Source organism: Chiloscyllium plagiosum, unplaced genomic scaffold (genome assembly GCF_037043375.1).
Source record: "Chiloscyllium plagiosum isolate Xiang-an unplaced genomic scaffold, Cpla_swu_hap1 HiC_scaffold_1, whole genome shotgun sequence".
In the NCBI taxonomy this organism is placed as follows: Eukaryota; Metazoa; Chordata; class Chondrichthyes; order Orectolobiformes; family Hemiscylliidae; genus Chiloscyllium; species Chiloscyllium plagiosum.
The window spans coordinates 119162454-119188517 of NW_028270139.1; the positions used below are offsets into that span (position 1 = coordinate 119162454).

At 40.8% G+C, this 26064-nt stretch overlaps 2 protein-coding genes across 2 annotated transcripts in view; one reads left to right on the plus strand and one right to left on the minus strand.

Moving 5' to 3' along the window:
• Nucleotides 1-5: 5 nt before the first annotated feature.
• On the minus strand, nucleotides 6-25518 carry sigmar1 (sigma non-opioid intracellular receptor 1). Its single transcript, XM_043682802.2, has 4 exons — nucleotides 25182-25518; nucleotides 8602-8802; nucleotides 6483-6575; nucleotides 6-5281 (listed from the first exon to the last, which is right to left on the minus strand). The coding sequence occupies exons 1-4, from the start codon at nucleotides 25318-25320 to the stop codon at nucleotides 5052-5054; spliced, it is 663 nt and encodes a 220-aa protein (XP_043538737.2). The 5' UTR covers nucleotides 25321-25518; the 3' UTR covers nucleotides 6-5051.
• A 206-nt stretch (nucleotides 25519-25724) lies between these two features.
• Nucleotides 25725-26064, plus strand: part of galt (galactose-1-phosphate uridylyltransferase) — a 72981-nt gene continuing 72641 nt past the window's right edge. Inside the window, exon 1 of the mRNA XM_043682609.2 lies at nucleotides 25725-25871. Coding sequence (XP_043538544.2) covers nucleotides 25790-25871 — 82 coding nt within the window. The 5' untranslated portion in view covers nucleotides 25725-25789. The remainder of the gene's footprint in view (nucleotides 25872-26064) is intronic.

Sequence of the window (26064 nt, forward strand, 5' to 3'; positions counted from 1 at the left end):
CAATAAAACATTAAAGCAGATTATATTTATTTTCTATGCTTGCATGTCAAATACATAAATATTTTTAATTCCTATTTAAGACCATATATTTATGGAACTGATTTACAGTAAGCTAAATTGTAATAATGAATAAGCACAAGGCTCTTTGTGGCACTTTATACAATAACAAGATGTTGTAACCTTAAAACAATTTTCAACTAAGTTTCAGATAATACATTAAAAGCTTCAAGTCAATGATTTGAATACATTTTACTGTATTCTAACTATTCAGAAGGACATCATATTGAAAACATCCTTCCAAGTTACAAAGGCAAGGTTCAAGACTCACTAATGTTTTTGGTTTAAGGCATCACCAAGCCTCCAATACACAGACTTCAGAATAAATAATTTTAGCGGTGGATAAAATTTACAAATTATAGTGCAGAGGATGTAAACATATTTGCAGTTCACAGATGTAACTGGGGCACAAATAAAGATCTTTCAAAGACAATCAAATGAATGCTAAACAAAAGATCATTTCACTGTACAGGTACTGCAGCTATAGTATACCAAAGTCTGGTACCTAAGTAACACATGCTTTGCTACAAAGCTTCAAAATGCAAACTTCACATATCTTAAGGCCAAACATGCCAATCTTTCAATGTCCTTGGAAGAGACAGAAAAATGATGAGAATACAGTAGATCCAAACATATAGCTCCAGTTCCCAGAGTTACTGTTCCAAGATAGGATTAAATGTGTGTGTGTGTGTGGGGGGGGGAAGGTAAAAAGATATTCTTTCAAATCTTATTGATACAACTAGTACAATGATTCTGCCTGAAATAAATATCTCCAAAACACACAAGATTCAGAATATTGCTTGTTTGCTATCAAACAATTTACATGGTACAGTTTAAATATTGATTGTACTGCAAGAATACAAAATTTACAATTTCTAATATTCAGTACTTCCCATAAACATCTGGGCAAGGGTGGGAGAAAGAATCATAATGGCAATCTGGTACCTCTTGCTAAAACAACAGTACCATTAGTCATCAAAAAATAATACAAGGCAAAAATCAATTCGACAAAGGCCACTTACATAATACATGGTTATTTATGCTTGACAGTTATATATCGATCAGTGTTTATTTACAAATACAAGTAGGGCAGTAGACTGGAACAGAAGCTCTTTTAAATATTTGAGCAATATTTCCAAAACAAAAAATAAAACTTTTGATTAAAAAGCAAATGCCACATTTGAATATACATACATTATTTTTCAAACAATTGCCTGGCAATACAGATCTTCAATATTGCTGAAAAAAAAGACATTCTTGAGTTTTGTCTCTTGCACAAAAGACAAGAACGCCAAATTTCAAAATGATCACAACAATGGTAAGGTTGATTCTGACTAAGGGGTTGCCATGGAGAAACCAAAGCAGACTAGATGCTCCCTACATGTCATGGTGATGTCTTGGCCAGAGTCAACTGGTGAACTGTTCAGCAGTCTATTCTCCTGTGATACAAACTGTTATGAATATTTGAAATGTGGCATTATGTTTTCTCCTAATGAGTGCAAGACGAATGTTTGTGCATACTCTCTTTTCAGCAATTATGTTTTCTACCTTTCACTATTTTACATCAAATAAAACAAAGCAAAACAGAGAATAAGTTCCACTTAACCCCAACCTCCCACCACACTCCTCAAAAAGAAAAATAACTCAAGACATTTAGCTGACTTAGAATTCCTCAACTTTATTTTTAATTTACTAATTAGTGCAATAATTATATTCCATAACTTTGGGACTTTAGCTTTATTCCACATGTAATACAATTTCTACGTTTGCTTCCAATAGCAGTACTAGCTACAGAAATTTTAAGAAGTTGAATACTAACAGATAAAATACAAAATACAGACTGTAACTCCTTACCAAGTGGAATATAGTCAAAATGGAGCAGGGACATACCTAGTCATTTTTTTACCATGATCCGAAATATCGTAAATTTATGTGGTGGGATTTTCTTTGAAGAATAAAAAAGATACATGTCGGGCTCCAAGAAGATCATCATGGTCCAACCTGACACCTTGCGACTGAGCAATAAGTTTATCACCAGGCAAAATCTTTTGCAACTAAGTCAAGGATCAGAACAGACAAGTTATAGTTTAAAAACTGCCTGTGAACCAGGATCCAGTAAATCTTGGATTTCTCTCACTCTCAGCTTCCACCCCACCCCTCTAGCATATAACCACAGCATCTTCCCACTCACCATTCAATCAACTGCTGGGGAACATTGCTGTAGATCACAACAATGATATCCTGTAGCCTGAACTTTTATTCCACTTGTCTGCTGGCTAGGCAATGTCAAGAACATGCCTGAATTTGAACATACAAGTGAGCGCAGGAAGTCAAATACCTTTGAGTCTCAGCATGCAAGATTGGACACTTGCCAGAATACCTCGATGTGTCCATCCAAAACCAGCGTAAAAAATCAAAGCTATAGCCTCAAGAAGAACATTCAACATTAATGTAAATTTAAAAACAAAAACAAAAGGAAATGTAAAAGACACCAAGTGAGGACTAAAACTTATTGAATGAAGAGAGGCAGGAGGTCTCCACCTTGTGGCTTGCCACACCCAACAAAAAAAAAATCAGGACTGACTGCTGGCAGGTCAAGAACTCAATTAAAGTTGGCTCAGAACACTGCAACGATCCACTGCAAATTTCATGTGAAAGCACAGTTAAACTTTTACACTGAGCAGTTTAGGTCACGTGATTTTATCAATGAAAAGCCAACATCTAAAAATGTTCATACTGTCACACTCCATGCAATGTCTGTCTAAACGTTTTTGACCCATGCTTTAACAGAAATATCCCAATCCAAAAAAAATCTTATTTGAATTATCGCAGATTTATTCCAACATCATGCATGCAGTATGAGGATTGCAGAGTTAAGATTTAAGTTTGATATTAAATTGATCCAAAACAGGAAGCAGCATATATTGGACCATTTTTTTTCTTGGTTCAAAGATAGATTTGGACACAATCTCCTATTTACTATTTGAACTAATATGTCAAGAACGGTGGTCACGCTACAAACATGAACAAGAAACAATAAATTCTGCTAGCATTTAATTAGCTATAGAAATTTTTAAAATACTTGACATTTTATGAGTAAAGAAGCTACATCAACAACATCCAAAGATGCTGAAATAAACAGAAAGGGCTACAGATGCTAGAAACCTGAACCAAATTAGAGTGTGCTGGAGAAACGTGTAAATAAAATTCATATCTGACATGGAATTTACATGAAAAATAAAGCTAAGTGCATACATCAAATATGAACAAATCTGTGTGGAAAGGAAAAAGGGTGTATAGGATCACTGCATATGCAAGAATTTTAAAAGCGGAATTGTTTGGTACAGTATTACTTTGCATAGAATTTGAAATACTTACATTTTATATTCAAACTTATAAGTAGTTACCTTCCCAATCACACTTCGGCCCTCAAACTGGCCTTAATTGGATCAAGATTACCTTGTATTTTAATTAATGGTGTAAGTTTGTGGTGGTTGCATGGAATTTGGAGATATTGCTTTAAATCTAAGAAATTAGTTGTGAGCAGGTTTTCAGGACTGCAGTATTCCCCTCAAAAGGATAACTCAGTTGCATTTGAAACATACATGTTAAAATGCAAAGAAAAAAAAATCAAGTTTTCAAAAACAAGCAGAACATCTGCAAAACCTTCAGACAACCACCCAGGTGAACATGGTCATTACGGGCTTTCCACAAAGAAACACCATTTCTGGTAGAAAATGCCATTAATAAAGTTTACTTAATTAAATGATCAGATGTAAAACATCCATCAAATGAATTATCTCCATCAATTTTTTTCATATATAAACTAGTGAGAGGGAGAAAAATGCTACTATATTAGTGGTAATTCTACCCACCAAAGAGCAAGTGAGGACTCAGCACCATCACCAACCTGCAATGAAAATATTAATTTTCTTACTGATACCAAGAAGTGGGGGGTGGGGAAAAGAATCTACCTTTGTATTTGGTTCAGAGCAAAGATCTAGTGAATGGTCAGCTTGTGTGGGCTAGTGTCATGGAGGTCTGTTTAATTCAAACTGAATTACACATTGCTTGCTATTTGGTGATTAAAACGTTTGGGAAGTTGTTCTGAAGTGACTGTCTTGCCATTAACATATTAGGCAATTTGGAGGTTGCACAGGCACATAGGCATTCTTATTGCCTATGTGCTGGGTAGTGCTCCAAGTGGAGGGGGAAAGTACATATTAGATGAAAAGGTGGGAAGTTATTGACAGCTCGGTCCAACATGAAGACTGCAACTGAACCTGTTTGGAATTCTGAAATCTCAAAATGCCTCTAATACAATATTAACTGGTGTTGATCAGACCAACAAGAGGTTTCTTTGTATTTTAACACATCTACACTGCAACTTATCACAATTCCATCTGTCATATTGGTTCAGAATATTGAAATATTCAAATGACATAAAAAATTTACACCATGAATGAACGTGTACAATTTATGACAAAATTATTAATTAAACCCCATTAACAATTTAATCTCAAATGTATAAATCTGCTTGATTCAATGGCTTTACAGAACTTAATATCTAGGTAACCAACCAAATCTAAGAAACATCTTTTACCATCAGGTTTAGTAGTTTAGATATGGAAACATGCTAAAGATTCACTTCAGTGGTTAAAAATAACAACATGTTCCTAGTCCTGGACTTCTCAATTTACCATCCAAATTAGTTCTAAAAGATACAGCAAAACATTGATATCTAAATTGACATATGTGAGATTATGCAAACAGATCTATACTTCTGATTTGATCTTTTACACAATACTTTGTGTTGCTCAATGTAGAGACATAAAAAGATTGGAATTTTATCAGAAAAAATGTAGCATACAAAGAACAAGCAAATTTTCTAGAATTGATGAACACAAGTAAATTTTCAAACAGTAGGTGAAATAAACCAATGTCAAAAAGAGACCAATAAAATGTATACCTTACAAAATGGTCTCTACCCAGCATCAAAAGAATCCAGCTGTTGTGAGGTAAGTATGGGCTTCCAAAACAAGTGCTTTTGTGTAGACGGATATTGTATAATAAAGGGTAAGAAAATCTTGTGTGCTAAAGATTGTATCAGACAATGCAAACCCCAACATGGAAGGAATGAAACCTCTACCATATTCAACCATCCATGTTCCAGCACTCCAGCGCACAGATGTGGCTTCACCTATGGAATGGACGATAGTGTCACCTATAGGAATATAAAATAAAAAGTCACATGTTAGAGTACGTGAGCATTTTTAAAAATGTAATTAGTATCCAAAATGAACACAACCCATTGGGAATCTGGTGTCCCTCTTCATTTGAAACAGGAAATCAAGAGATTTGAGTGGCTACTGTTAGTGAGATAGATCATGCTGAAGATTCAGAGCGCCTAAGCTTTCTGTCTTTATGGATTATATAGAAGAAATTTCCTATCCATTATCAAATTTTCAGGAAGTCCCTTTATGAATAAACTAGTTTACTGCAGCAGACTGTGTTGAGTGCAACTTATCACTTAAAACTGCAGTCCTATCTTTCCTTTAAAGATACATTAGTAGCTGGAGCACTGCAACAGGTAGCTTACACTTACCTCTCAGCTAAAAGGCCAAAGGTCCTAGCCCCATTCCGATACATATTGGCTATGGAAGAACTCCACACTGCTGCAGGCAAGGAAGTATGCCTCGGCTCCAATACTCAGCAATGGGAAGCATTTATATGGCCATACAACCATCCATCAAATCTATAAATGATGGTTGAGCAAAGGAGTGATGAACTAGCATTGTGACAACACCATGTATCTTGCCTTCCTAATAGAGGCCATATGATACTGTAAGAGGCAACTGGGCCATTGAGTCCATCCCATCTCCCTATAGAACAATCCATTCAATCCCTTTAGCCCTACAAGTTTATTTTATTCAAATTAATATCTAATTTCCTTTTGAAATTATTAATTTATGACATTTGCAAGTATTCTCTGCACAAGCACTACAATCCACCAAGATCTCCACATTCCTCCAATTCTGGACTTTGGTGCTCTCCTGGTTTGCATTGTTTCATCATCCATGTAAAGCACCTGGAGTCACTTCTGCTATGTAAATATCACTGTCAACCAAGAAAAAAACAAGTTTATGAAAAGGTAAAAAAGAAGTTGCACTAGTATGGAGAAACAGCAAGGAGTGCCACTAATCGGATAGCATTTTCTGAAAATTAGCACATATATAATGTATGAATAGCTTCCTTTCCTGCTGTACCCAAGTTTTGATTCCAGAAAAAAGCCATTCATATACTGGAAGAAACCTTGGTTTCAAGCATTGACAAAATACACCTCCTGTTAAAAAACGATCAGCAGGGCACAAATTAGAAATGTGGCAGGAATGTTCTCATCTTGAAACACAAATATAAAAACTAACCTGGGTAAAATATTTCACTTTTAGTTGTCCCTTCTTTCCACTGTTGAAAAGTTCCTGAGATAATAGTGTCAGTCACTTCAGCCCAATACCGACCTGGAATATCATGTAAAAATAAGGCATTAGCACTTATTGTTTGTGGCCAATACAAATTCTCCAAACAAGCTGTAGTTTTACAGTAATCTAATCTCTATTTCAATTGTGAAAACCTCACAAAATGCAACATTTAAAAACATTCTTGTATTAGAAGACTAAAATACTAAAGTCCTTCTTCGAACACAGCATCATAAAAATAAGTTAAAACCAGACTTAAGACAGTTCATTTAGGCCATGTTGCGGGTGATGTAATCTGGCCCATTTTACTATGCCTAACGTTCGGTACGGTTAAAAATCACATGACACTAGGTTATGATCCAATGGGTTTATTTGAAAACACTAGCTTTTGGAGTGCTAAGGATCAGAGCACCAAAAGCTAGTGCTTTCAAATAAATCCATTGGACTACATCGTGACATTGTGCGATTTTTGACTTTGTCCAACCCAGTCCAACACTGGTGCTTCGACATTAATTTGTCTTTATACAGAACCTTAATGTTATTGAGAGGATCATAGATTTGAAAGCGTAAAACACATACCCGAATTTAGAAGAAGGGATTTAAGATGCGGGCATAGATAGTCTGTTAGCAGGATACTTTTGATGAGTTATAATGGTGGTTCAGAGGAGGAGAGACAGTTCTCAAGAAAACAATACACATATGCAAACAAGGAACAACAATCAATCACTTGCCCCTTTAAGCCTGCACCTCCATGCAATAATATGACACTGATCTAATTTTAACCTGAACTCTACATTCTTGTTTATGCACCCAATAATCTTTCATTTCCTTTGTAATCAAGGATTTACTTCTACCTGAAAGATGTTTGAAAATTCTGCATCAATTGTCTTTTGAGGAAGGGAATTCCATAGACAAACAACCTCGAAACATAAAACAAAACCATTTTTTCATCTGTCTTAAATGGAATACTCTTTTTTTTTTTAAAAAAAACTATGACTCCAAGTTCGAGATTCTGCTAGGAGAGGAAACATCCTTTCAATGATGTGGAGGTGCCAGTGTTGGACTGGGGTGGACAAAGTTTAAACAAAAAAAAAATCACAACAGCAGGTTGTCGTCCAACTGGTTTATTTGGAAGTACTAGCTTTCAGAGCGCTACTCCTTCATCAGGTAGCTGTGAATAAGGATCATAATGTCTGTTGATCCTGCTCCACACGTACGTGAAGAAGAAGCAGTGCTCCGAAAGCTAGTACTTCCAAATAAACCTGTTGGACTTTTTTTTTTATATACAATTTTTACACAGCTCTTGGGACTCTGCCAGTTGAGCTCAGTTCAGTACACACATTTAAAAAGCAACATAAAACTATGACCAACAAAAATAGCATGAAAAAAATGCAGCCTAAGAAAAAAAAACTGACTAAATAATTTCTTTGCCAATGTCCATGACAGATTCTTAGTATAGATGGAAAGACAAAGTCACCAATGATGCAGGCCTTTCTTAGCAAGCACACCAAGCAGCAGCCTACCACTAAATCAAGCAAGGGAAGTTTTGCTGGTTTGCTCATTTACAGAAGAGGAAAGATGACTGCATACCCAAAAATATGTTATGCAGGGAGCTAGCCCGTGCTGAGAGATCACCAGAGTGACACACTCTGGTAAAAGGATGCTGTCAAAAGAGACACAAAAGCCCTCAACATCAAATCAAGCCAAGTGGAAAACTCCAGCTGAAATGGACACAAAAGCAACACGTGATTGCAGAAGATCAAAACAGATACCAGCCACGCAACAAGGCAGTAGCAGCAGAGAGCATTCCAGCTTAGCACTTGTGGGAAACTTCACCTGTCCACAATCAACTTGTTCAGTATCAAAAGAAATGCAAATAATCTCATCTGACCTGAAAGTTCAGAGGCTACATTCCTATTATCTCTCAGATAGCAAGATGTTAAACACTATTTTTGTTACAGGTTTACCTTAGTGTATAATAACCTTCTCAAACCTAATACAGTTATCTCTTCTTAATTTTCTGAAACTTTCGTATTGTAATGTCACTAAATTAACAATTATATTGTACCCGAGTGTCCCCCCGTGTCCACTGCTGTTCCAAAAAGTAGCACATATTCAGTTAGCGATGCATGCAGAAGGCACATAGAACCCATCCAGCCACCAGCATTTACGAAGATCCACTGCAGGTCCTCATCTGGAAGAATGTGACCAGGATACCTTTTCCTTAACTCAACCACAACCTTTGTGAATGCTTGGTCATGATTAAGACCTGAAATACAGCAACATTTTATGTTACAGAAATTCACAATAACAATTGCTTTCAATTACTGTCTTTTAGTAAAGCAATTCTCCCTTCCATTGATCTACTGCAGAAATGATGTTGGATTTTGTTAATTTCTGTCAGTGATGCACAATAATTACATGACTATATTCAGTAAATATGGCTCATTCAACATGGATATCTGCAGGTGATGCCCCATATCATGAAAAAGCATGATATGTGCTTTAAATATTCATCCCCTTCATTATTTAGATTTTTATTTCTTGTTCTAGGCACACATCCCGATTGACAACAGGTGAATGAAGTAACTACTGGAATTGCAGTCGGATTAGTAGCATAACTTTACATTTTCATTGCGTCATGTGGTCAACAGTTGTTAAATAGCAATGATTAGCTGCCAACGTGGCTTGGTAGTGAAATAATATACAAATTACAAGATAAAAAAAAAGTAGATAATTTGGGTACAGAAGGCACAAGAATTCATGAAGACAAAAAGAAAAAGGCCATGAGACCATAAGTAATAGGAACAAGCCTGTCCTGGTATTCACTCGGATCACGGCCGATGGCTCATGTCCATTTTTCCCCAAACGTTTGATTCTCTTAATTATCAAAAGACACTTCAAAGCTTAAAATATGCAAAGCACACTGACCCCACAGGTCTCTGTGGCAAGGACTTCCAAATAGAGACAACCCTCTGACAGAAGAAATTACTCCTCATCTCAGTCTTAAATTAGCACTCCTTTATTCTAAGGCTATGCCCTCTGGTCTTGAACTCTCCCATCCTCTCAGTATTTGACCAGTCACACCCCTTAAGAATCAGATATGTTTCGATGAGATCACCTCTCATCTTTCTAAAATCCAGAGGGTTGAATCCCAATCTGTTTAGCCTTTACTCAGAAGACAATCCCTCCGTACCAGGGATCATCCTGGGTGAATCATCTCTGAACTGACCCCAATGAAATTATCTTTTCTTAAACATGGGTACCAAAATTGCGCAAAGCACTCCAAACCTAGTCTTAGCAGCATCTTACACAGTTGCAGTCAGTCTTCCTGCCTTCAGCCCCCTTGAAATAAGGACCAAAATTTCATTAGCCTTTCTGATTATCTGCTGTGAAAACATATGAAAAGTGATGGTGATTATTAAACTCTGGATTCACGCTTGTCTTTTTAAAAAATAATTTATTCAATATGGACGTTGGCAGTGATGACAGATTGAAATGGCAATGAGAGACAGATGGAGATGGTAGCCTGAACAGTATACTGATACTGGCATTCACTCAGCTCTAGTGAAGGTTTATTAGGATAAGACAGAGTATGAAGGGACTGTCTTATGAGGAGAGTTTGAGTTGGATACAAATACACTGGCATTTCGATGAAGGAGGGGAACAACCTTACTAAAACGTATAGTATTCTTAGTGGACTTGACAGGGTAAAAGCAGAAATGTCATTTCCCCTTGTCGGAGAGTTTAGGACTAGAGGGCATAATTACAGAATAAGGGGTTGAACATTTAAGACAGAGATAAGGAGGAATTTCTTCCTCTCAGAGGATTGTGAACCTGCAGATTTCTTTTAACCACAGAGGGCTGTTGAGGCTGGGTCATTAAGTACATTTAAGGCTGAGACTGCCAGATTTTTAAATCAGTAACAGAATCAAGGGTTATGGGGAAAAAAGGCAGGAAAGTGAAGTTGAAGGTTGCCAGATCAAACATTTGTTCTTTGAATAGCACAGCAGACTTGATAGGCCGAATGGCATACTTCAGCTCCCACGTCTCATGGTTTAGTGATCACAGGTATAATGAGTAATATGGGTCTAGGACCGAATGGGAGCGTTAGAATTTGTATGATTCCAAGACAGAAGGTACATTTAATTTTTCAGAAGAAATGAAATAGCAAAGATAGAGTTAAGTAATCACTAAAGTGGAAGACAATGTAGTTTAGTTGAAAAAAATCGTCTAAACAATCCTTTAAATGAGCAGAGGGATTTGGACGACAGATGCATACTACATTAAAGTTAACAGCTAAGGATGAAAAAGCAATTAAACCTGCTCGCAAATTTTGGTTTTTAAATTCCACGTTTGCGAATAAACCAAGACGTAATATCGACACTGCCTGCATGTCCTCCTGTATTTTAAGAAGGCTACTGAGGTTTGTAAAAGTACAAAGCAGATTCATTATACTGCTAAGAGGAGTGGTGTTCAGCCAATGACTGGACTGATAGATATTTTCTATTCAACCTGTTCAAAGATATTGTTACACATCTCTAAAGCAGATGGAACTTGAACCTGGGCATACTGGCCCAGAGATAGGGACACAGCTCCTGCACTAGGGCCCTAAGAATGGGATATATAATCTAGTGACTTGCTAGAGCATGTTAGTGGCAGTTAATGGTCAATGATACTATTGGAACTAGAATCTCCCTTTCTTAAAAAGAGATAGTAAATGCCAAGCAGTTCACAACAGTTGACAAATTCAAGATTAATTTCATTTAATACAAACATAATTGAAATTCTCAAAACTGTTTTAGTGGGATCTATATTTCCATTTCCTGACTTCGCAGAGATGACAGAATAGGATTCTCCTAAATTTGTTGCTGGTATAATGTTTTGCATTCTTCTAAAAGGGCAGGCACATCTTTCTCATTATCAATCTCAGTTGCAACGACTTCCAAACTAAAGCTCTCAAAGCTCTCTTAAGTGATGAAAGTGGCGAGAGACTGCAACTGCTTGCAGACCAGATAGGGTTGTGATGGATGACATCTTTGAGTGAATGACACAATATGGATAAGACAATTCAACATGGTAATTTAATTTGTGTTTGTTTTCAGCTTATGTTAGTACTGGACAAGTCAAATCCCAGACAGGAACCCAGCTTTATAGATTATAATTTTATTTGTTTGGTTTTAATAGAGTGATCTCTTGTTGAAACATAAGCCTGTAATTCTGCAGATATTCTTCTAAAAAACAAAAAGAAGCTTATTACACAAGAAACATTAAAATAGAATAATCTAAACTATTTATAATACATTTAAAAGTTTTAAACACACAGTAAAAGTTTGTTCACAAACAGTCCTTTATAAACTGGGGAAAAAAAAAAAATCAGCTTTTGTGAAATGGTCAAAACACCATTCCTGACACAGTTCCTAAAAACACCACTCATAATGCTCACACCAAAATCCCCGAATCAAATAGCTTAGTAGGTTTTTATGTCACTTGCAGCTTTTAATATGGAAGTGTTCAGATCTTTAAAATGCCATGAACAGGTGCACCAAAATAAACAAAGAAGTTAATAGAATGCTAGTTAAAGGACTGGTGTAGAAGGATACATAAGTTATGCCACGGTTATACAAAACCCTGGTTAGACACTACTTGAGCATTGAGTGCAAATCTGGGCACCACACTTTACAAAGGATACACCTGTATTGATCTTGGAAGGAGTACAATAAAGGTTTACATGAATTATACCTGAAATTAGACTTGTTTTTGTCCAAACTGAAAAGGTTAAGGGGTGAGGTGATTGAAGCCTTCAAGATATTAACAGAAGGCAGCAGGGTAGATAAAAATGAGGTTTACCTACTGGTTGGAGATTTAAAACCAGGGAGCACAATCTACAAATTTGGGCCAGGCTGTTCAGGAGAGATGTTAGGAAGCTCTTCTACACACAGAGGTCTGGAACTCTTCCACAAATGGTAATTGATGCTAGAATCACAGATGCATAGTATGAAAACAGACCCTTCGATCCAATTCATTCATGCTGACCAGATATTCTAAACTAATTTAGTCGCATTTGCTAGCAGTTGGCCCAGATCCCTCGAAACACTTCCTATTTATATACCCATTCAGATGCCTTTTAAATATTAATTGCACCAGCCTTCACCTGGTGCAATTCCATACACTCACCACCCCGTGTGAAAAAGTTGCCCTATAGGTCCCTTTCATATCTTTTCTCTCTCACCTTAAACATATGTCCTCTAGCTTTGGACTCCCTTACACCAGGGAAAAGACCTTGGCTAGTCAACCAATCCGTGCCCCTCAATATTTAATAAACCTCTATAAAGGTCACCCCACAGCTTCTGACACTCCAGGGAAAAACAGCCCCAGCCTGTTCAGCTTCTCCCGACAGCTCAAACCCTGGCAACATTATTGTCAATCTTTTCTGAACCGTTCAATTTTTGCAACATCTTTCCTATAGTAGGGAGAATAGAATTGAGTGCAGTATTCCAAACATGGCCTCACCAATGTCTAGTACAGCTGCAACATGACCTCCCATCTCTTACAGTGCCTTCTTCACTACCTTGTCTACTTGTGACTCCACTTTCGAGGAACTATGAGCCTTCACTCCAAGGTCTCTTTGTTCAGCAACACGTCCGAGGACTTTACATTAAGTGTGTAAGTCCTGCCCTGATTTGTCCAACCAAAATGCAGCACCTCACATTTTTCTCTCAATTAAACTCCATCTGCCACTTCTCAGCCCATCTGATCAAGGTTCCACTGTACTCTGAGATAACCTTCTTTGCTGTCCACTGTACCACCAATTTTGGGGTCATCTGCAAACTTATGAAGCATACCTCCTATATTCACACCAGTTAGATTAGTTGTTAATTTTAAATCTGAGAATGTTTTGTTAAGCAGTAAGTATTAAGGAACATGGACCAAAGGCAGATATAGGTCATAAATCAGCCATGATCTCATTGAATGGTGGAACAGGCTCAACAGGCAACATGACCTCCTCCTGTTCCCATGTTCAATAGTTTTCCCTTGAGCTACCACACACGTGGGCATCAACTTACTCTGGTAAGTAACTACTTTTGGGGTTTTCTCAGACTTCTAATCTCAGACTAACATTAACTTTTCATTCTAACAGAAATCTAATTCACTAAATCTACCATCCCCTTCTCAGGAGATTTGCTTTAAACAGCCATCCTGTTCTAAAGGATCAAAATACTATCCAAAATTAAATACGAAACAATAAGCCACCGTTATGGGCAAACTCCTTAAACTTCAGAGAACAAGATTCCGTAACTTCTAAAAACCGCTGAAACACAATTATTTACCACTCTGGGTCTCAAATACTCTAAAATAAAACATTAGCATACAAACCCATTCATATCACAGTCAGGCTTCAAAACTGCTTTCGAAATTAAATCACCATGATTACGGAAATACTTAAAAACGGACTACCGATGAGCCTGACATTGGCGGTGGGCAAGTGGCTGGAGGGAATTCTGAGGGACTGGATTTACAAGCACTTGGAAAGGCAAGGACTTATTAGGGATAGTCAACATGATTTTGAGAGTGGGAAATCATGTCTCACAAACTTGATTGAGTTTCTTTGAAGTAATGAAGAGGGTTAATGAAGCCAGAGCGGTGGACGCGATTTATATGGACTCCAGTAAGGTGGTTGGCAAGATTCTTCATGGTAGACTGGTTAGCAAGGTTAGATCTCATGGAATACAGGGAGAACTAGCTATTTGGATATAGAACTGGCTCAAAGGTAGAAGACAGAGAGTGGTGGTGGAGGGTTGCCTTTCAGACTGGAGGCCTGTAACCAGTGGAGTGCCACAAGGATCGGTCTTGGTCTACTGCTTTTCATCATCTTTAGAAACAGTTTGGATGTGAATGTAAGACGTACAGTTTATAAGTTTGCAAATGACACCAAAATTGGCGGTGTGGTGGACAGCAAAGAAGGTCAATTTTGAGTACAATGGGATCTTGATCAGATGAGCCAAGGGGTTGAAGAGTGGCAGATAGAGTCATAGAGATGTACAGCATGGAAACAGACCCTTTAGTCCAACGTGTCCATGCCAACCAGATGTCCCAACCCAATCTAATCCCATCTGCCAGCACCCGGCCCATATCCCTCCAAACCCTTCCTATTCATATACCCATCCAAATGCCTCTTAAATGTTGCAATTGTACCAGCCTCCACCACGTCCTCTGGCAGCTCATTACATACACGTACCACCCTCTGCGTGAAAAGGTTGCCCCTTATGTCTCTTTTATATCTTTCCCCACTCATCCTAAATCTTTGCCCTCTAGTTCTGGACTTCCTAACCCCAGGAAAAAGACTTTGCCTATTTACCCAATCCATGCCCCTCATAATTTTGTAAACCTCTATAAGGTCACCCCTCAGCATCCGACGCTCCAGGGAAAACAGCCCCAGCCTGTTCAACCTCTCCCTATAGCTCAAATCCTCCAACCCTGGCCACATCCTTGTAAATCTTTTCTGAACCCTTTCATGTTTCACAACATCTTTCCGATAGGAAGGAGACCAAAATTGAACGTAATATTCCAACAGTGGCCTAACCAATGTCCTGTACAGCTAAAACATGACCTCCCAACTCCTGTACTCAATACTCTGACCAATAAAGGAAAGCATACCAAACGCCTTCATCACTATCCTATTTACCTGCGACTCCACTTGCAAGGAGCTATGAACCTGCACTCCAAGGTCTGTTTGTTCAGAAACACTCCCTAGGACCTTACCATTAAGTGTCTACGTCCTGCTGAGATTTGCTTTCCCAAAATGCAGCACCTCGCATTTATCTGAATTAAACTCCATCTCCACTCTCGGCCCATTGGCCCATCGGATCCAGATCCTGTTGTAATCTGAGGTAACCCTTTTCACTGTCCACTACACCTCCAATTTTGGTGTCATCTGCAAACTTACTAACTGTACCTCTCATGCTCGCATCCAAATCATTTATGTAAATGTCAAAAAGTAGAGGACCCAGCACTGATCCTTGTGGCACTCCACTGGTCACAGACCTCCAGTCTGAAAAACAACGCTCCACCACCACCCTCTGTCTTCTACCTTTGAGCCAGTTCTGTATCCAAATGGCTAGTTCTCCCCGTATTCCACGAGATCTAACCTTGCTAATCAGTCTCCCATGGGGACATTGTCGAACGCCTTACTGAAGTCCATATAGATCACATCTACTGCTCTGCCCTCATCAATCTTCCTTGTTATTTCTTCAAAAAACTCAATCAAGTTTGTGAGACATGATTTCCCACGCACAAAGCCACGTTGACTATCCTGAATCAGTCCTTGCCTTTCCAAATACATGTACATCCTGTCCATCAGGATTCCCTCCAACAACTTGCCCACCATTGAGGTCAGGCTCACCGGTCTATAATTCCCTGGCTTGTCTTTACCGCCCTTCTTAAACAGTGGCACCATGTTTGCCAACCTCCAGGCTTCCAGCACCTCACCTATGACTATCGATGATACAAATATCTCAGCAAGAGGCCCAGCAATCACTTCTCTAGTTTCCCAGAGTTCTCGGGTACACCTGATCAGGTCCTGTTATGGAGTTTAGTTTAGATAAATGTGAGGTGCATTTTGGAAAGGCAAATCAGGGCAGGACTTAATGGTAAGGTCCTTGGCAGTGCTGCTGAATAAAGAGACCTTGGAGTGCAGGTTCATCGTTCCTTGAAAGTGGAGTCGCAGGTAGATAGGATAGTGAAGGTGGCATTTGGTATGCTTTTTAAAAAAATTGGTCAGACCACTGAGAATAGGCGTTGGGAGGTCATGTTGTGGCTGTACAGAACAATTATTTGGGTCACTTTTGGAATAGTATGTGCAGTTCTGGTCTCCCTCCGATCAGAAGGATATTTTGACATTTGAAAAGTTCAGAAAAGATTTACAAGAATCTTGTCCAGGTTGGAGGATTTGAGCGATAGAGAGAGGCTGAATAGGCTGGGGCTGTTTTTCCCTGGATTGTGGAGGCTGCGGGGTGGCCTTATAAAGGTTTATAAAATTATGAGGGTCATGGATAGGGTAAGTAGACAAGGTCTTTTCCCTGGGTTTGAGGGGGAAAGAGTCCAAAACGACGGGTTTAGGATGAGGGGGAAAAATTTAAAAGGGACCTAAGGGGCAGAGAGTGGTGCATGTATGGAATGGTTGCCAGAGGAAGGGGTAGAGGCTGGTACAATTACAGCATTTAAAAGGCATCTGGATGGCTTTATGAATAGGAAGGGTTTAAGAGGAATATGGACCAAATTGTGGCAAATGGGACTAGATTAACAAGTTTTGAGAAGATTTGTAGCTCAGGTAGAGGTTCTGGATGTAGGTTTGCTCGTTGAGCTGGAAGGTTCATTTCCAGACGTTTCATCACCATACTGGGTAACATTTTCAGTGGGCCTCCAGGCGAAGCACTGTTCATGATTTCTGCTTTCTATTTATATGTTTGGGTTTCTTTGGGGTGGTGATGTCATTACCTGTTCTTTTTCACAGGGGGTGGTAGATGGGGTCTAACTCGATGAGTTTGTTGATAGAGTTCCGGTTGGAATGCCATGCTTCTAGGAATTCTTGTGGGTATCTCTGTTTGGCTTGACCTAGGATCGATGTGTTGTCCCAGGCAAAGTGGTGTCTTTCCTTATCTGTATGTAAGGATACTAGTGAGAGGGTCATGTCGTTTTGTGGCTCGTTAGTGTTCATGTATCCTGGTGGCTACTTTTCTGCATGTTAGTCCAATGTAGTGTTTGTTTCAGTTCTTGCACGATATTTTGTAAATGACATTAGTTTTGCTTCTTGTCTGTATAGGGTCTTTCAGGTTCATTAGCTGCTAAAACATATAAATAGAAAGGAGGAATCATGAACAGGGCTTCGCCTGGAGGCCCACTGAAGATGTTACCTAGTGGGGTGACGAAACGTCTGGAAATGAACTTCCCAGCTCAGCGAGCAAACCTACATCCGGGACTAGGTTAGGTTTGGATATCTGCTCGGCATGGACGAGTTAGACCAAAGGGTCTTTTTCTCAGATCTTAGATTACCTAGTGTGGAAACATGGCCCTTTGGCCTAACAAGTCCACACCGAACTTCCAAAGAGAACCCCCACACCCCCTATAATTACCCCTGACTAATCCACCTAGCGCCACAGACAATTTAGCATGGCCAATTCACCTAACCTGCACATCTTTGGACTGTAGTAGGAAACCGGTGCACCACGCAGACATGTGGAGAATGTGCAAACTCCACACAGACAGTTGCCGGAGGTGGGAATCGAACCCAGGTCCCTGGCACTGTGAGGCAGCAGTGCTAACTACTGAGCCACCATATCGTCCCATCTGTTTCCATGCTGTACATCTCTATGACTATTAACTTTAGACGCAAAGAAAAACCCACAGGTAACCAAATCAGACCCAAACATCATAAAAATCATTCACATAAATTTCAGTTTACATCTCAAGGTCCAGAATTCTTAAATTTGGGATTGTAAGTTGTCATGATGAAATCTGAATTACACTATTTATTAACAGTGGAGATTTGATAGATCTCTATTTCAAGAGAAATTAAGGTTAGCAGTTAGTACAATATTATGCAATATTTAGTACAATTTACTGAATATACATCCCTTCTTGTCATACTTTTTTCACAGCTATTCCTGTAGAATCATTACATGGATCACTGTAATTTGGATGCTACTGAAACTGGCAACAAGATACAGTCAAATCGGATTCTAAAATTCACACATTCCTCCAATGACAATGGATAATGATTACAACCAAGGAACTCATGACAAACTCTCAAACAGAATCGTATATCCGTACCAACAAGCACAATGCATTCGACACTCGCTTTGAACAGAAGATCAATGAAACAATGTCACCTCCCCCATCAGCCTCGGATGTGTCTGCACCCACATACAATGTCGCAGACGTTAGATCCATCTAACAAACCCACAGAAAGCGACCAGCCTGGATGGAGTCCCTGGCCACTTAGATCCTGTGTGGACCAGCTGGCAGGAGCATTTGCAGGCATCTTTAACCTCTCTTTCCTATGAAGATCCCACTTGCTTCAAGAAGACCATCATGATCCCAATACCTCAAATGCCTCAAATAACTACTGCCTGGGGGCTCTGACCTCCATAATAATGGCTTACATCCAGCCAACGAAACTGTCTTGATACTTGACAATCGGCCTCCTGATGCAACGGATCAACAGCCATCTGCCTGGCCCTACACTCTTCTCTGGATAACAAGGACACCTACTTATCGACTACAGTTATGCTTTCAATACCATAACTCCAAACAAACTCATCCCTAAACTCCAAGACCTAGGTCTTGGCTCCCAACTCTAAGTAGATCCTTGACTTCCTGACCCATAGACCACAATTAGTAAGAATAGGCGACAACACCATCTCCACCATAACCCTCAACACTGGTGCCCTGCAAGACTGAATACTCAGCCCCCTATTATATTCCATCTACACTCTCGACTGTGTGGCCACATTCCACCCCAAGTTCATTTACAAATTTTCTGATAACACCACTATTGTAGTGTGGATCTCAAACAACAAGACAAAGTACAGGAAGGAGATGGAGTGCTTAGCAACAATCCATCCATCTATCAGCAAAACAAAGCAGTTGGTCACTGACTTCAGGGAGCAGAGTGGAGGGCATACCCATCTGCATCAATGATGCTGAGGTGGAAATGGTCAAGAGCGTCAAAGCCCTGGGAGTGACGATTATCAACAATCTGCCCTAGTCCAACCATGTCGATGCAATGATCAACTCTCTACTTCCTCAAGAGGCTAAGGAAATTCATCATGTCCACAAGAACTCTCACCAATTGTTACAAATAGATCATAGAAAGCATTATATCTGGTCACATACAACATGGTTTGGCAACTGCACTTTCCAAGACCAAAAGTACCGGTCCATTACGCAACCAGCATTCCATCCATTAACTCCATTTGTACTTCCTGCTGCCTTGGGAAAGCAACCAGCATAATCAAAGATTCTCCCCCCCCCCCACCAACCACAGTCATGCTCTCTTCCACCCATTCCATTGAGCAGAAGATACAAAGGTTTGTATACACGTACAAATAGATTCAAGAACAGCTTCTTCTCCGCTGTTGTTCGACTTCTGAATTGACCAAGAGTACAATGGGTGAATGGGGGTGGGGATGAAGGTGATAGGTCAGAGAGGAGGTTGGAGTGGATAGGTGAAAAGGAAGATAGGCAGGTAGGACAAGTCATGGGGACAGTGCTGAGCTGTAGTCTGGGAACCCCGCACTGCCCGGTTCTACCTCCTTCCCAAGATCCACAAGCCTGACCACCCTGGCCGACCCATTGTCTCAGCATGCGCCTACCCCACTGAACTCATTTCTACCTACCTCGATACTGTCCTATTCCCCCCTAGTCCAGGAACTCCCCACATATGTTCGAGACACCACCCATGCCCTCCACCTCCTCCAAGACTCCCATTTCCCCAGCCCCCAACCCCTCATCTTCACCATGGATATCCAATCCCTCTACACCTCCATCTGCCATGACCAGGGCCTGCATTCTCTCCGTTACTTCCTCTCCCAACGTCTCCAACAGTACTCTTCCACCGACACTCTCATTCGTTTGGCCGAACTGGTCCTCACACTTAACAATTTCTCCTTCGAATCCTCCCACTTCCTCCAGACCAAAGGGGTAGCCATGGGCACCTGTATGGACCCCAGCTATGCCTGTCTCTTTGTTGGCTACGTAGAACAGTCCATCTTCCGTAGTTAGACCAGCACCACTCCCCACCTCTTCCTCCGCTAAATTGATGACTGCATTGGCGCCACCTCGTGCTCCCGCGAGGAGGTTGAGCAATTCATCAACTTCACCAACACATTCCACCCTGACCTTAAATTTACCTGGACCATCTCTGACACCTCACTCCCCTTCCTGGGCCTCTCCATCTCTATTAATGACGACCGACTTGACGCCGACATTTTTTACAAACCCACCGACTCCCACAGCTACCTGGATTACACCTCTTCCCACCCTACCTCTTGCAAAAATGTCATCCTGTATTCCCAATTCCTCCCCCTCCGCGGTATCTGCTCCCAGGAGGACCAGTTCCACCACAGAACACACCAGATGGCCTCCTTCTTTATAGACCGCAATTTCCCTTCCCACATGGTTAAAGATGCCCTCCAACGCATCTCGTCGACATCCCGCCCCTCCACCCTCAAACCCCACCCCTCCAACCATAACAAGGACAGAACCCCCCCCCTCGGTGCTCACCTTCCACCCTGCCAACCTTCGCATAAACCAAATCATCTGACGACATTTCCGCCACCTCCAAATGGACTCCACCACCAGGGATATATTTCCCTCCCCACCCCTTTCCGTCTTCCGCAAAGACCATTCCCTCCGTGACGACCTGGTCAGGTCCACGGCCCCCCCTACAACGCTCCCTCCCGTCCTGGCACTTCCCCTGCCACCGCAGGAATTGCAAAACCTGCGCCCACACCTCCTCCCTCATCTCCATCCAAGGCCCCAAAGGAGCCTTCTACATCCAAAGTTTTACCTGCACATCCACCAATATCATTTATTGTATCCGTTGCTCCCAATGCGGTCTCCTCTACATTTGGGAGACTGGACGCCTCTTAGCAGAGCGCTGTAGGGAACATCTCTGGAACACCCGCACCAATCAACCACACCACATTTCAACTCCCCCTCCCACTCAGCCGAGGACATGGAGGTCCTGGGCCTCCTTCACCGCCGCTCCCTCACCACCAGACACCTGGAGGAACGACGCCTCATCTTCCGCCTCAGAACACTTCAACCCCAGGGCATCAATGTGGACTTCACCAGTTTCCTCATTTCCCCTTCCCCCACCTCACCCCAGTTCCAAACTTCCAGCTCAGCAATGACCCCATGACCTGTCCTACCTGCCTATCTTCCTTTCCACCTATCCACTCCGCCCTCCTCTCTGACCTATCACCTTCATCCCCACCCCCATTCACCTATTGTACTCTTTGCTACTTTCTCCCCTCTCCCACCCTCCTCTCATTTATCTCTCCACCTTGCAGGCACTCTGCCTCTATTCCTGAAGAAGGGCTTTTGGCTGAAACATTGATTTTTCTGCTCTTCGGATGCTGCCCAAACTGCTGTGCTTTTCCAGCACCACTCTAATCTAGAATCTGGTTTCCAGTATCTCCAGTCATTGTTTTTACCTTCTGAATTGACCTGTTAAATTATAAATTTAATGTTGATCTCATTCTCTGTGCAACTTCTCCCTACAGCCGTAACAATATATTGTTCACTCAGTTCTCATGCACTTTGTATGGTATGGTCTGCCTGTGCTGCACACAAAATAAAACACTTTTCACTGTACCCAGATACATGTGACAATAATAAATCAAATCAAACCCCTCGCGTCCCTTCTAAACCTTTCTCCTTTCACTTTAGAAAATAAACCTTCTGGTTTTGAACTCCCCTACCCTAGGGAAAATGAGTGAATTCCACTTTGGACACTGTATTTACCAATTGCGCGACTGACTACATCACAAATAATTACATAAACCGTCATTACAATTTTTATATAAAGTCAGTGGGCATGCCTTCCTCCAAAACACTATTTCAGATCTCCAGCAACCACAATTCTTGGCATTAATTACAATTTAAACCTTGATGAAAAAGTTAGATGTGTACAGTGCAGCAATCATGAGCACCTTCTAAAGGCAGCAATGGTTTATGTCTGCAGTTCAAATACAGAAAAAGCATTGCTCGACATTATGCACTCAAGAAAACTGGCAACTCAAAGAACATATGAACAGTCAATTTAACTGCAGACTAACAGTTCAAAAACATTTTACACATCTGAGAGATTAAATTCATGGATTATTAAGGAAGTATGTGCGCATATTTTTGCTCACAGCTAAGTCAGTTTAAGTTGGTTTATTATCGCAATCCCAGGTCCCTAAAAGCATTTACAAATCCAGACCGCATTGAGTAAATTATGATTTGCAGAGATACACAGCTAAAGACAGAATAGACTTTCTTTGATATCAGATTTCCAGTATATAAAAAAACAAGCTTCAAACTAATGAAACCTTCAAACCATTGATGTTTAAATAAACTAACAAGTAGAAAACATTGGATACTAATGTATGTTTCGATAGTTTGCTCAAGTATTTAGTATGAATACTAGCTTCAACATTACTTTTACTTTGTTGAACGCAATATTGTCGATTGTATTTCCAAGTATGATTCCAGTTTCTCATAACTTGACATTGTTCTCAATAAAGAAATTGCATCAGCCATATATAAAAGCTCTAAGACACAGCAAATAAAATAGCTTTAATACTGGCCCTATCCCATAACATAATTGGAACTGCTGTCTACTTTGCACCTTTGGAAAATGCAAGGAATATAAATGAATTAGAAATATAAAAATTGCAAGATTGATAGACATGATGGCACAGCATCAAGTGGTGTTTTAAGAAAATTGGAATGCTGGTGCTTCAGTGAATTATCAATCTTCTTGTGTTGTCCTTGTGAAGTGCACAGGACAAATGCCAAATAAATACTTGAAAGCAGATCAGACAGCATCGAGCCAAACACATTTAACACCAAAAACAACTTACATTTATGAAGCATCTTTACCTTATTAAACCAACAAGGAATTTCAAAGATGCATTAACAAATTTTCAAATCAAGTCAAGTGATCAAAATATCAGTCAATAGTTTTGAAAGAGTATCTTAAAAAGGAATGAGGACCAGAAAAATTGGGTAAGGAATTTAGAAAGTATATGCCAGGCACTTGAACTGTGGAACAAATAAAATCAAATCAAATCAAACATAACTAAAGAAGTTGAAAGTGTGTATTAATCTCAGAATTGCAAGGTTGGAGGTTGTCACAGTTCTTTTCGGTGGTGCTGATGGGGTGGGGATGAAGATCATGGATGTATGTGAAAACAAGCACAATATCTCTTAAAATTGAAGTCTATCAGAACAGCACACAATATAGGACAGTCAGAATCAAGACAGTTGAGTTTGGGAATAGAGGGTAGGTGAGACCAGTCAAAAATACACTGGAAGAGTTTCTAGAATGCAAGTTGAACTCCAGAGGCATCAGTCAAGGGTTCAACAGAGATGAACTGAGACAGGAATGGAAGAGAGTCATTTTACAGAATTGAAATGGGGTACTTATGATGGAACACATGTGTACTGGAAGCTCATCTCAAGGTCATTTTGACCTTAGACACTGACCAGGGAAACACTGGAGGCTCAAACGTAGAGCTTGCAGTAGAGACCAAAGACAACATTAATCCAAGGCTGGATGTCAGACAAGAATTAAAACTAGTGATGGGGAGGTAGATTATCATCAATGCACACGTGTAATCTGATGTTTTTAGACAATGTCATCGAGGGGACGAACAGGGTCTCCATTTAACATCTTATCCAACAGACAAGGCAGCTTTTCTCAAATAACACCATATAGAATCAGTCTAGATTTGTGTGCATAGCTATCTGGAGTGGGACTTTGATTCACCACCTCAGGGAACAACAGTGCTACAAACTGAAGTAGAGATACTCAAGGGCAGCTCCTCTTACCGATGCAAATCAGTTTTGCTATCCACATTTTGACCAAAACTTGGGTTTTATTTGTTCATGTGATAAGGGGATTGCTGGCTAGGCAAACATTATCCAAGGGCAGTTAAGAGTCAGCCACATTGCTGTATGTCTGGAGTCACACGATGGCATAACCCTACTCCAGATAAATGTAGTTAGGACCAGAATTCAGTGGCCTTGTGTAGAATCCAATCTCAGCAGGTTATTACTTGATGATAGGAATTCTCTAGACCAGCAAGTTGAGGAGGTTAAATCACAGGTATTTAAAGCAGGTAGATAGACTTCAGCTATCAGAGTGGAGGGCTATGAAAAGATGGCAAGAAAGAGGAGGCTTGGTGTATACCAGCAATGAGCTTATAGAATGGGTGTGCAGGTTTGCTGCAGCAACTTCTAGGAGAAAGTGGGGACTGCAGATGCGAGAGATCAGAGCTGAAAATGTGTTGCTGGAAAAGCACAGCAGGTCAGGCAGCATCCAAGGAGCAGGAGAATTGATATTTCGGGCATAAGCCCTTCTTCAGAAATCTTTTGACATTCCTGAAGAAGGGCTCATGCCCGAAACGTCGATTCTTCTGCTCCTTGGATGCTGCCTGACCTGCTGCGCTTTTCCAGCAACACATTTTCAGCTGCTGCAGCAACTTCTCAAGTTCTTACAGTAGCACTACCAATAGTACCTCTTTTTCTGCTTGGTTGACATGGAAAGTCAGTTGACTAATAGTGGTAGGTGATGGGGATGGCCCTGAAGAGTAAATGCAAATTGAAGATCAGGGATTTGGCGCAGGCAAGTCTCTCACTCATGGAATGAGCTGCCAGAGGCAGATACGGTTGCAACATTTAAAAGTCAGTTGGACTGGTACGTGAATAAGAAATATTTTAGAGGGACATGGGCCAAACGCACGCAAATAGGACTAGTAGAAAAAAATCTTGGCCGGTATAGAGAGTTAGACAGAAGAGTCTGTTTCCGTGCTGTATGACTCTGATACACATAGACAGAGCTCTGGACGTGGCCAGCACCTCTCTCTGAGAACATACCTGAGTACTGCCGGGCCAGCTTGCTCAGGTCTTCCCGGTTGAACACGTGCTCCTTACTACTTAGCCACGCGCGGAACATCCAGAAGCCGAGCCCGGCCACAGTCACCAGGACAACGGCACGGCCCAGAGTGAGCTTCATGTCAGCGGCTCGAGCCCCTGGGGAAGGAGCGCGACAAACCGTCCCTGGGGGCTACAGGGGGGTGATAGGACAAACCGTCTCGGAGGGGAAGGAGGAGGGACACACGGCAAACCGTGCAGACTCCCTGCACAGACTGTCTGCTTCCGGCCCCCACTTCTGGCACCGACAGAAAACGCCGGTTCTCCCCAGGGCGCCGTTTGCGACCCCACCTCCTCACCACGCCCACGTCATGACTGACAGCGCGATCTGCCGATCAGAGCCAGGGATTTCCCAGGATGCCCCGCCCTCCTGACCAATCGGCGCGGCTCAGTGTCGCAGGGGGCGGAGCAGAAATGGCCGACTGAAAGCTGTTCCGAAGTTTCCGGAACGCTTGTTGATCGTCCGCTTCAAAACATGCATCGACTTCTGACAAACTGCTAAGTGAACGACTAAATTTTAATTTATTAGCTTGTAGTCTGCATCCTATCCCATGAGCCCCCTTACCTCAACACAGAAACAAAATTCTGCAGATGCTGGAAACCTGAAACAGGTGTTGGTGAGCGACTGTTCAGGTCAGGCAGCATCGATGGAGAGAGAAACAAGGTTAAGTTTGTGATGAAAGGTCATGGAGCCGAGGCGTTATCTCTCTTGCTCTCTTTCCATACACGCTATTAAGCGTGCTGAGTATTGGCAACATCTGTTTGTCTTCCTTGAAAAACCTCAACCTTGTTTCAAACTCCTTTACAAGCATACGCACTCTTTATT

Bases quoted from the DNA above. Each gene is read 5' to 3' on its own strand.
- sigmar1 (XM_043682802.2), bottom strand. From the start codon at position 25,320: ATGAAGCTCACTCTGGGCCGTGCCGTTGTCCTGGTGACTGTGGCCGGG. The intron at 8,803-25,181 runs GTATGTTCTCAG...GCTGTATTTCAG, and splicing joins GCTGGCCCGGCAGTACTCAG to GTCTTAATCATGACCAAGCA. The intron at 6,576-8,601 runs GTACAATATAAT...ATGATATTCCAG, and splicing joins GGACACGGGGGGACACTCGG to GTCGGTATTGGGCTGAAGTG.